Below are 12846 nucleotides of genomic sequence, written 5' to 3'. Positions count from 1 at the left end.
CCCCACACAACCTCTCAGTTTAAATGGGGTGCATTTCCAAACCATGGACATGGCAAAATATTTGGCAGGCTACGTTTATATTGTCTCCAAAGGGCGTAGTTATGGAATTAAATGCTTCTTACAAAATGCTGCTATTAACCATACTGTGACCACCTAGCAGGCATGGTGAGTTTTGAGGGTTTGCTTCCCTCTCCTCATTGTTTCCAGCCAGGCTGAAAGCTGTCCTGCAGCTCATACTCACGTGGAGGGGAAACAGTGCCATCTCTCTCTATGCTACATTGCACTTTGCTGAGGAGAAGCAAGAGACCAGGTTGGAGCTATATAGAGAATTTGAAGCAGCAATGGTATGACTAAAACATGAATGATCTTAAAAGAGAATTCAATAAAGGCAAGGGAAGAAGATGGACTCAATGTGAGGTCATGAGGTTTCTTGTAAACTCAAAGCAGTGGTGAAGTCATCACTGTGTGTATCTATTTCCAAACATGTCTCTCTGTGTTTTAAAAGAAGTCAACAGCGTAGTTTGATAACATATCAATCTTTAATCTATAAAGAAGATTAATTTCAAAGTTTAATATTATAAAAGAATAACAAATACTTTTTAAAACAAAAATACAAGATAACAGACAGTTGCCTTGGTTTCTCCTGTTGCCAGAGCCTAGAGTACACAATTTCTGGGATACAATTCCATTGCATATAGTGTTTCCTTTCACTTCAGAATATGTTGCAATTGAAATGACACCTTTTGTTTCACAAAAAAAAAGCTTTTCCAGGTACAAGCTCAAGCAGGGTGCCATTATGAGTAGCTGGTCACATGTCAGAACCTACACATTATTTAAACAAACCATAATGAAATCACTGCTTGCTGCTACATTCCTGCCTTCTCATGTCAGCTCTTGGATGCCAGTAGTCCTTCTGCCACTGCATCGATCAACCCAGCTGCTTGTAACTCACAGCTGTTCAAGAGCAGAACATTTTTTCATTTGGGTCTCCTGCTTTAGATTCACATCCAGAAGTTCTTATTCCCCTCAGACTCACATAAGAAAATAAAAGACATTGGGGAAAAAAAAATTATGGAGAAAGTATAAAAGCTTTCAAGAATTTTCTTCAGTTAGCAAAGAAAACTTTTCAGGCAGGGGCAATGTGAGTAGCCCCTCCTCTAGTGGGCCCCCAGGCAAGCCAAAGGGTTGATAAGAGTAGCCAGGTGTAAAAAGGGGAGAAAAGGCTTACCTTTCCCTGTCATGACAGTAAGATTTACAATTCTGACCCATACAAACTCTGCTCCTGCTTTGCACTGACCATAGAAACATGCTTGCTTTTAGGCTCAGGCTGAACCAGACGGGAGTGACACTACAGTCCACCTTACTCCTTTTTGGTTTGCTGTGTTAATAACCCAAGTGAAAGCAAACAGGAGAAAAATCCTACCAAAAGTTATAAAAAAAGGCACTTCAAAAATTGAAAAAAGGATACATTGTTCTGTAAGCATCCCAAGTAGAATAACTGTTTTCTGAATCCATTAGTGGTTGTAGTCTAATTGTATGATCTTTGGAAAGACTAATAATTACAATAAAAACAAAATGAAATAAAATATTGCCACCAATGAAAAATCTGTTCAGTAAAAAACTGCAAAACCAAGTAAACAGCAATTTGCACAATTCTCTCAGTCCTGCAAACCTGAAATATTCAACACTGCTTGGACAAAATTGAGAATACAGTAGATTTTTCAGCATAACTCTACTTAAATGACACTATTAAGAAAACTTAGGTATACTATTGAAACCAAAAATACATAGAATCAGGTTTCTATGCTACTGTTTGCCGAAAAGTTATTTTTTAAAAAAAGGGTTTAAATGCAAACTTTTACATCTCCAACATGTTTTACATATTTCAGACAAAAGAATACACATACATTGTATGTGATAATTTTTCAAAACTAGCCATTACTTTTTCACAGATTAAAAAAAAAAAAAGTCTGTTTAAATATTTCATTTCTACAAAGTGAATTTACATTTTTAAGTACAAAGTGCAAATACTACAGTTGTTTTTATTGCCTTTTGGTGAGGAAATCTCCCACATGTCAAAGAGATCTGCCTTGGATTAGTAAGGTGTTCACCCTTGCTTCTTCGAAACTTGCTGAAAGGAAGTTGAGAAAATTTGCGTTAATGACAATGCAATTACCATTAATTTTTCAATTAGTCCAGTATAAAATTCTACCTCTATTTTTTAGCAGTGCACATATGCCACTATCAGAAGAGAGTTCTGCATAAATATATATAGGGAATAAAAAAATTCCTGCTCTGTACTCCTTCCCTAGATCTATGAGCAAGGGTATGAGCCATATCATGACTACTTACCTATGTCCCTATTAAATCCATACCTGCCAAACACAGTTTTAGCAACTGCCTGGGCAAGTCCCTGGTTCAATATCCCTCCTATGGCATATAAGGAACGGGCTGCTGGCCCAAGTATCACCAACAATCTGTGCTTTCCTTACAAACTTTTTGCTAGGCTGACAAAAGTTCAGGTCTCACTGACAGCGTGTGGGCACCTACGTGTGCGTTTTTTGGGCAGGGTGGGGCTGAGCAAGGCAAATAACCCGGCCACTACCCGAGCCCTGTCATAGCCATCCCCTATCTGACCTGTTTTAGAGCAACCACAGGTGCGCCTCAGTCCTCATGAATGAGTAGAGAGCTTTTGAGTGTGTGTCTCCTGAGTGGTGCAAATTTGATCAGGCCTTCTTAGAAGGGTGGTTTCCTTTGAACAGCTTCTACTCTTTTCAGTGGCTTCCTTCCGAGTGAGAACTTCTGTGATGAAAACCACCTTCTGCATTTGCAGCCATATACTGTTCAAGTAGGAAACTGCCAACAGATGGTTTTCTTAGCCAGCCTTAATTTAAGGCTATCATTTGTCAGCAACAGCTCTTAAAATAATTGATGCTGATTCAGCAAAATTATTAGACAAAATTGAAAAACATAGATGTTCCAAGGACACTTTTATTACCAATTCCACAAGTCAGTATCAGATTACAAGAAAGGGGAGAGGGCTTGTCATGCTTCAAGTGTAATGCACGTGTGCCAGTAATTGCCATTATATAATTAAAATAACCCCTCTGAACGCTCTGGAGTCCTGACAGGGTAATTGTTTTCAGGCTGTCTTGTTTAAAGCGTAAGTGATTTGTGGGGAAAACCTGAAAAATTAAGACCACAAACACTTGTTTAAACAAACAAACTTATCACGTTATTGTAGCTGTGAGAATATTTTATATTCCATCAAAGGTATGTAGGAGGTCTCTGGTAAAAACCACAACCAATGTTGAGCTTGCCTTAGGAAGTGCAAACCTAACATCAAACAAAGCAGAGATTAAAAAAAGGGAACAAATGGACGAGCAACTTTGCAAGGAAGATTTCTCTTGCTTTGTGGGAAGATTCACCCGGGGCTCTAACAAATTAATCTAGCTTTATGATAGATGGGAAAACATTTACCACAACTAGGGTTTTGGGGTATTTTTAGCCAAATTCCTATTTCCATAGGTGCAGCATTACCTGAGCTGTTCTTTTAATATAGGTACATGAATAATTTTTAAACCAGTTCATCATTTACTGGCGCTTTTGAGAGCCTTAGTAATTTGAGTCCTCTAACTAATACAAAAGTGAGGTAAGAATAGTGTGAAGATGACTTTTCTTTGCTAGACCATTTAAACTACTGGACTCACAAGCCCTCCTTTAAGACCATGCAAAAGCACAAGGAAGGTATGATAATATTGCCCAGAAAAATGTTCTTTTGAATAAATGGTTATAAAAATTATACCCCACTTTTTTAACCTGTTTTCATGGCCTTTCACTTGAGACCCTTCTTTTCAAAATTTACCTTTCCTTCATTTAAAAAACTCTGCTTTTGTGCCTTTTGCACAAATGGCTTGAGTAGCTAAACTTCCATGTATGACATACACTGGTGTTATTTTGAAAAAACAAGATCAAGTCTTTGCAGAAAATTGTTAAAAAAAAAATAATCATGGATTATGTTGTCAGGGTACTTGACATTTTATTTTCTCCATTCATTCTTCAATTTTAGTTTAAACATAGATTAGCAGACTGATGCAAATCCTAGTTCTTCAGCATCATTTTGAACAGCCAGAAAAGATTTTTGAAAATGACAGCTCTTTTCATTGCACTAAGATTTTAAAAGCTGTTTAAAGCCATCATATAATAATGCAGTGGGGTTTGTGAAACGTATAGATTTTCACAAGGAATGGGAAATGCATGGTTTTGTCCATTTCAATAAATGTCAGTTTGTGTCTATACTGTGACACAAAAGAAAATTGACAGAATTCAGCTAAAATAAAAGTTAAATGAAGATGCAGCAGTGCACATTTAAAAGTGGGAATGCTGTCATTCAGGAATGTAGAAGACTCACAAGAGCTCAATTACACTCATCAAATTATCATATATGTCCTATATGTCAACTTACACTTTCCTTGGAACTTCCACAGGCAAGCCTAATTGCAAATTATGGACATTTACTCTGCACCTGTAATTGTCTGGTTTAGCTTTCCATACATAGAACTTAAAATAAAAATTTGCTAATTGGCATGTTGCTCTACATTTTTCTGGGAACTCTGAAGAATAGCAGATTAAAGCAATTTGAAACTGCAATGATGACTGCTAAAACCCCAAGAAATTCAGCCAGGAGAGGCAGAAATTGAGATCTTGGTCTCCTCAGTACTCACCTGCCTGCTGGATGAAGTGCTCTCAGTGTTGGTTCTAGGGACTGCTAAAGGAAGGGAAAGAAAACATTGTAAATATTGTTTGCAAGTTATCTTCAAGAAGTGAAGCCCTCATTCTGAAAAGATCTTTTATAGAGCAGGGAAAGGGCACAGATTTCAATAAATGAGATAAAATATTTCAGATCTTTCACTGACACATCTACTTTTTTCTTTCCTCACTACAGGTATTGCTTATTTCAAGGAGTTAAATGAAAGTTGAACAACAGCGTTTCTTGCAAGTTAGCATGTCAAATTTGCTTAGGAAATTGCATCTAGTCAAGGCTGAGGATTTCAAATTACTAAATCTTTAGCAGTAGATACAGTCCATTATCCCTGGCAGTAAAGAAGCACGGACAAGTAGATGAGCATCGAAAGCATTCACTTTGATTAAAGATCAAAGATCTATCAAAAGATAGAAACAGTTTTACAAGCTACAGACATTGTTCATATTTAATCTGTAAAATGACAAGATTATCACTGTTTTTTTTAAATTTCTTAGTCTCAAAGTCAAAGACAGTCCTCAAAAAAGGGGAAAATAAACCCTTAAAAAGCTAAATAACTTTTCTAACGCATTAATCTTCCTAAGCAAACTTGTGAGACTCAGGAGGAACTTGCTCTCTTGGTTTTCCATGTCAGTCTGTGAGTCAAACAAGCTGAACTGGAACTAAGGGTAACAAAACTGGACCTTGAAAAATGCTACAGCTAGTACTCCCTTCAGAAAACCTGCCTTACAAATCTCTGGCTTTTACAATGCTTCTAATTATTCTCACACAAGATAGCTGGCACTCACACAAAATGATACAGAGCCACTTCTTAGCTCAGCTCTCACACCTCAGGTGACAAGAGTCTCATGTAATGAGACTTTCTTGTCCTAGAAATGTAACCCTAACTGCAGTGAAGTGGTAATTGCTTTCCTTTGTGTAAGTGAAAGGAGTATCAGAAAGGAAATTTTAATCATCAAAATAGAATAATGGTATTCAAACAAAAGTAATTTTTAGTGCCCTGCCCTTAAAGATTTGTACTTCTAGTAAAGCAACCTGATGATTTGGTTAAGAACTTTTTTCCATCTGGATACCATTAGTTTCTCAATGCCAAACATCTGAGATTTTTTTTTTTCCCTTACAAAGTTGAATGTTCTCATTATTGAATAGATTTTTTGGAGAACATCTGTTACAAAACTTCAGTTATGGTGGACATAATTTTTACTTCAGCCAAATCTGTGTATGTGTGTCTCCATCACATGATTTCATGCCTCTTACAATTTTCACTTCCAAAAAAGGCAGTTTATCCCAATCTTTGGGGCTTTTTCCACTGGAATATGAAGACAAAAAGCCTGGAGTTTGCTTTCAGTCTTCTTGGCACCAGGACAACCTAGAAAATCAGATTTTTTGATATGGCTTTCCTTTACCTCCTGTGTAGTGATTTTGGACCCAAATTTCATCCACAAAAAGTCCTAAGAATGCCTGCTGCAGCAGGACAGAAGTGTTTCTCTTTCCACATTCATAGCATAAAGATAACAACAGTCATCCACCTTCAAATACATTTTTTAACCTTAATCATCTAAGTGAAAATTGGAAGGTATCATTATGAGGTCCAGAAAAAAAGCCATAGGAAAATAATCCTGGATCTGATCAATACTTGTTTTGAAGATCTGTTACTGTGATCCATAGACAATCTATTTCATTAGTAAACTGCAGACCTCTTCTGTCTTTCTGCCATACTGCTTTTCCAGACGTCAATACAACCAATGAGACCCTTGTTCCACTGTCCTCACTTCATTTTAAGGTACCAGACAAAACAATTTACCTATATTCATTCTTCCACAACTTAAAGTATTGGGGATCTACTCTACTGCTGCTGTTTAGAACTACTTTTTTAAAATTTTTTTCTATTCCCATTTTCAGGAATTGAAAAAGTGTGATTGAATTCTGCAGGGACTATTATCCTCTGTAATTAGTTGTTCCCCTTCCTACCAGTTTGGCAGCAAAGTAAGGTGGCTGTGTATTAGCCATTATTCCACCTGTTTGGCAGATCACCACATTCCTCTCTGTATCTCTTAACCACATATGAGAAATGAGAATTCATTAGAAAGCTCAACCATGTGCTTCCTTCAAGGAATCCAAGAAGAACAGGTGTTCTTTTGCTGTTCACTCAGAACACAGTTCTCTAATAACACTAAACTGTCTTTTTGATGACTGTTATTAAATCTTCTTAGGTTTCCTACCATAATACATTTAATGGTCAGAATCAACGGGAAGTTTTTGATTCTGTCAGAGCAAAGTGATCCAGAAGCAACTTTCTTGCCATCTGCACTAAGCAACAGCTGCATTAACTGCAGACAGGTGTATTCTTTTATTTTGTATAACTCTGGCACATATAAATATCAGACTCCATAAGCTTTGAAGAATTTAGTGAAAATGACAGAGAGGAAAGGTTCTTACTATGACGTTTCTTTGTTTCTGCTTTACCTTCTTCTTTTGTTACTCCCAAGCAGCCCATTAATTCCTGAACTGACAAGGACTTATCGTTGTTCACATCACAGTATTCCACAAACTTCTTCACACATTTTTTAGGCTTTGATTTCTTTCTCAGGAATCTCTTAAATGGCTTGATTTCCTTCTTGCCAATATCACCACTGGAATTTTTATCTAGCTGCTTGAAATACCAATGGACAACTCTCTCTTCCAGAGTATGATTTGGATCAGGCTCAGAAACACTGGAACAAGAAAAAAATAGAATTTAGTCTTAATTCTTAATTTTGATATTTAATATCTTAATACCTTTATTTCAGAATAGTTACATCACCATCAGATTCCCATCACTACTGTAAAACTCCCTGCTTTTGGACACTAACTTCTTTGTAGTGAAGCTCTCTTTTTTTTTTTCACTTTGGCCAACAATATCCTAAATTTTACACTAAGGGCTAGAATCTGCTTTTAGTGTACTCTCTGAAACCCTGTTGAGCTTAGCAATACTCAGCAAACAGCGCTTTCCCCTTAAATTTCCTCAAACAGAGCAAAGTGGAAAGAGAAATAAAAGAGAAAAAGACTGCTTCATAGTCAGCAGATGCATTAAATGTGTAAAGTAACCAACTGAAGTTGATCAACAATCAGCATCACCAAATACAGAAGCTCCAATTACAACCCATGATGGATTCTCTTAGAGCTACAACACCTACATATATTGAATTACAGGATAAGCTATGAAAATAAATGCTATCTCCTCAGATAAGCACCTGACCTGCAGATGCCCCAAGCATTTGACCGCATTTGACAGCACTTACACATTTTTAACACTGCCTGTGACTGCTGATAGCATTGGTTTGTTTTGCAAGCAACTAGGAAGAATATGAATCAGGAAGGTATCACACATTTAAGAAATAAAGCCTAGAGAGGAGGACAAAGACTGACACACAGTTGCACCAGCAGCTACAGATAAACCCCCTGGGCTGTGCTGCTGAGAATTCTGTCAAGTCTATCTCTGTTTGGTGAACATAGTCCACAGTGGTAACTTTGAAGTGAACTGTCCTAGATAGGCTCTTGGAAATTCACCCTTTATGAGGGCTCCTCAAAGCTCTCAACAATCTGTTCACCCCAGTCAGAATGGTTTTAAAGACACAAAAAGGATCTGAAACCCACCGGCTAGAAGACAGTGATGGATCAGAGACTGCGTGCACCATATCTGTGGACAGTGCATCCAAAACACTCGTCAGGAACTCATTCTTCTTGGCACCAGGACAACCTAGAAAATCAGATTTTTTAATTTGTTTTTTTCTTTTCTTGTTACTTGTTTTTACAATATTTATATTCCAACAATAGTTTAGACTTTGAGACAGATATTACCCCCTGTACAGAAATTTCCATAAATTGTGGACGTTTTCATAACATAATTCAAAGAAAAGTATTTAAATTCAGGTACATAACTGTAACAGAGCAGGAATAAATGAACAACCCTTTGAACTGAAGCAAGTGTGAATCTGTTTTGCAAATCTAGAGTCCCTTTATTTAATTTTTGGCCATTATTTCTCCTTCTTTCAGGTGTCTTTAACATGGGTGTCACATTAGGAAAATAGCAACTTTGAAGCAATGAAAGTTTGTACATGACACAAGACAGAAAATGGACTAGAAGTTGACAATACTTATTTTAGATTTCCAATTTTACTCCTCTTATTTTCCATTGGCTTTCTTGACACACTTTCTTTCAGTGCATTGGTTTTCCTTTCTGTAAAATGAAAGTCAACTCCTTGTGTCCTTCCCTTTCCTTTTGGACAGGGGTTAACTAGCACTACATGGCACCTAGCCCTATCAGCTGCTGTTAGCTGGTACTTTGGTTCATACTGTGAGATCCTATGGTGATGCTAGATCCTCCTCATAATCACATTCTCTATGCTGCGAGGTTCTTCTCTGAAAGAAACTGACAGCATGTTTCAGACACATAGTATGTCAGATAAATATATACTATAAGATCCCCTCTTCAGGCGGCACAGCTGGAGCAGATAAACTCCTCTGACAAGCACATGGATGTTGACACATGGAGGTTTGCTTGTACAATGCACCTGCTTCCTCTCCTCTTCCATGGAGCCAAACACCAGGTCTTCCTCTAACCCTCTAAATGGCTGAGTTAAAGTATAGGATGATACATAATCAGTGACATGGAGATTACAAGCTTGAAGCTAGAGCCCACAGCAGGACTTTCACAGACAATTCTGTGCTGGAAGCCACTTACTATAGTTCTGTTTTAAAGTGAAAAAGGGAAATACTTTGAAGTGCTGTGGAAAAGGAAGATTAGTCAGTCAGTAGGGATTTGGTATTTTATTACATTTCTCAGCAACCTCTGGAGCAGGCAGTAGGACTAGATGAGCCCGAAAAGCTTCATCTTGCCCAGAAAATTATTTTTTAATACATCCCATGTTGAGCCAAGGAAATAAACCTGTGTTATATTAGCCCTTAGTTGTGTTGCAGTAAGAATAGCTCAGCTATTATGTACAGCAGGAGTACCCACTAGATATTGCTGTCTAACACATTCATGCAGTTATGAGTTCCTTGCCTTTGGCACCAGGGATATTTTATTCCAGTAACTGTAAAATGTATATAAAAGGAATTCACTGAGGCAAGTTTCACTGCACTGCAAGTACACATATGAAAGCAGTTGTCACTCTGTTAGATATGTCCCCTTCTCCTCAGTCTAATCAGTTGTGGGTTTTTCCCTCTCACAGCTAGAAAAAAGAGAAAAAAGAAATTAAGAACCCCCCCAAAAAACCAAAACCAAACAATCCAGCAGCTATGACTATAAGTTTGACTTCAGTGAGGCAAGCACTTCAATTTTCCCTGTAAGGAACAAAAGCTAGAAGGGCAGAAAGATATTAATAAGAGATGGACAGAAAACTGTGCCAACAGGTTCCATTCAGTGCTTATTCTCTAGTGCCAAGATTTTGCTGTCAAATTAGGTTCAGGCATTCCAGCCATGAAAGTAAACTCTGCATTGTAATTTAAATGAGATCACATAAATTTTTTTTGTGGCTTGCAAGCCACAAAAGCACATTTGTCCAGAGATGAGCAGGCAGAGGCCAGGCAGTTCCCATGCAGCAGGCACATCCAGCTGTGCCAGCGTGCCAACATGTATGAATCAAGAAACTGAGTAGTCCTTGAGCAACCTACTGAGCTCAGTGCTACCTCCTGCTAGCAAGGACAGCACTGTGGCCAGAGCTGGTTCCCTTCAAAAGGATGGGTGAAAAGTCTGTCTGAGGATCTCCATGTAGGCCTGTCTTGAATGTTATGAACGTTATTCATTTAGTATTGGAGCTGTTATTACCAACATCAGGCAGAAGCCTAAATTCTGCTCCAAACATAAGCTGTGAATTGATATAGGACTTGTGGAAAGTGCAGAAAATAAGATCTCAGCATGATACAATGAAGCACAACATGGAGCAAAGGCAGTTTGAGTTTTTTCCTGTCTCTGTCCTTTTTTTGGATAGTTAATAATGTGAATATCCAATTTGATTTAGGAACTCCACCTGAATTTTTCATATTATTTATGAGTGTATTTCTGGAACATCTGGAAGAAACAAAAATCTGCTTTAGGTAGTTTCCATTGTTGTCCAGGGAGCTGCTGGGTGTACATATGCTACAGATATAGAGATCAAAATCCCCACTTAGCTTGCCATGTATGATATACAGCTAAGCAGGGGAAAGTATCAACTTCTAAATTCACAAGAAATCACTGGAAGAAAATTCCACAGTTTAAAGCCTGTCTCTGACAATTTTCCCTAAGAATAAGAAAGGTTTCTAAATGTGTATTTCATAAAGTTGCAATAGCAGCTGACAGCAATAGAAATCTCATAGAAAAGAAAAACTGCTCTTAAAACAAACACAATCAGTGGTTGTGAAACATTCTAAATTATAACTCTACTTCTTAATGTAAAATGACACCCCACAAAATCCTCATCAGTTAAATACAGAGAAAATATTCAGGTTCTCCCAATTATAAGTTTTGCTGACGTGTGGGCAATCACCCAGCAATTTACCTTACAGTGAAATCTCTGTTCTTTGCAGGTGTTACTAACTCAGAATAATTCTCTGGAGAGTTCACACTGAACTTTAATTTTCAACAAACTTGTGGATAAACTGGCAAGACTGGAGGAGCTTTAGCTTGATTGTAATGAATAATTCACTCTTATTGGGCTAAATACAGAAAGGGAAAGACTAGTCTCTTATGGGAGCCTTGTGCTTCTTGCTATGGTTTATAGGCTTCAGTTTCTTCTTCTGCAGCTGCCTGTCCTGTGTGGATTTGACAGCTAACATAAATAGTAATTTGTTGTTAAAGGGTGGAAGCTGAAACCACACGGAGTTTACATACAGGTTCAGAATGTAGACTGAAGTGTTTGCTTTAGGGATAGTGTTACCCAGAGTAAACCTTAGACCAACAAATACATACAACAAATGACAGGAATACACAAACACCTCGTTTCAGCTATAATATAAAGGAAATCAGAGAATCATTATTATGCATTAGATCTCTCATATATACACATCTCTATATACATATAACTACTTTTAGCACTGAAAATGGATTTTGGAAGTTAAATCTGTGTGGTGGTTTCCCATAAACATTCTAAAATATGCACCCTGATGCCTTGGAGCTCCCTGCTTGGTTGATTATAATCTCCTACTGTCAGTCTTGGAAGATTATCTTTTACAACATATCTGAAGTCATGGCTAAAAGACCATTTTGTTAATTTCTGTAAAAATGGGAATCCAATAGATAAGATTAAACACCTTAAAAGAGATTTTACATTAATCTTCCTTCAAGAGAGAAAACTGTCTTGAGTCAGTCACTCAAGTTATTAAAGGCATGACAACTTCCAATTAGCAAACAAAGTTTCTTCTTTATTCCCTGTTTGCTAATATAAACATGAAGCTTAGCAGTGCACTCAAATACAATGACAACTGAAATACCTCTAAAGACTGGGAGCAAGTTTTTGATCTGCCAAAAACCAGAAAGATCAGAACTATTCATGCTTCATTTGTATCTTTGATTTCACTGAAAATGTGTTATACAGAAGAAAAGAATTTAACAAAATTTTTCAGTGCTATTGGTTATCCTGGGAGAACAGACAATACAACAAAAACATTTTTTCTTGGACATTTACCTATACACACATTTATGTACAGTGATGAGATTATTTCTGTTGATCCATGTGAACTACAATTTTGTGTTTGTCTAGACATTCTGAGGGGCCTCCTCATTTTTTGGAGGACTTCCTGAGCTCTTCCTGACCCCCTTTCAAAAAAGAAAGAAAGAAAGAAAAAAAAGTCCTTCAAAATATGGGCCTGGGAAGTAAAATTTGTTACTCTGCTGATTACTAAAAAATCATGGTCTCAAATCATGTCTCACTGATAGAGTCAGTGTCTTTATAGTTTAATTTAACAGATGGACTTGATGACCTTAGAGGTCTTTTCCAGTCTTAAGAATTCTCTGATTCCATGATTCTATGCCTCATTTCAGTTTTGCTTCTGGTAACTTCTCGCAAATTATTTACTTATTTTGTATCCTAGAAAGCTTGAGGACATTTTTACTTCCCCTTGTT

The 12846-nt window shown here is 37.3% G+C and overlaps 1 protein-coding gene across 4 annotated transcripts in view; it reads right to left on the bottom strand.

Annotated features, from left to right (window-relative positions):
* Positions 1-517: 517 nt before the first annotated feature.
* SMOC2 (SPARC related modular calcium binding 2) overlaps positions 518-12846 on the bottom strand; it is a 140470-nt gene continuing 128141 nt past the window's right edge. For 2 of the 4 annotated variants that reach the window (XM_019006134.2, XM_019006135.2), the window contains exons 10-13: positions 8399-8501; positions 7202-7476; positions 4725-4765; positions 518-2131 (exon numbers count right to left, since the gene is read on the bottom strand). In XM_019006134.2, the coding sequence (XP_018861679.1) occupies positions 2108-2131; positions 4725-4765; positions 7202-7476; positions 8399-8501 (443 nt within the window). In that variant the 3' untranslated portion in view covers positions 518-2107. Of the gene's footprint in view, positions 2132-4724; positions 4769-7201; positions 7477-8398; positions 8502-12846 lie in introns of all 4 variants that reach the window. The other 2 variants (XM_015622695.3, XM_015622693.3) reach the window with 1 other exon arrangement.

This window comes from Parus major, chromosome 3, assembly GCF_001522545.3.
Source record: "Parus major isolate Abel chromosome 3, Parus_major1.1, whole genome shotgun sequence".
Taxonomy (NCBI): domain Eukaryota; kingdom Metazoa; phylum Chordata; class Aves; order Passeriformes; family Paridae; genus Parus; species Parus major.
The sequence above is the reverse complement of the archived record's forward strand: the minus strand, read 5'-3'. Positions and strand labels throughout refer to the sequence as shown.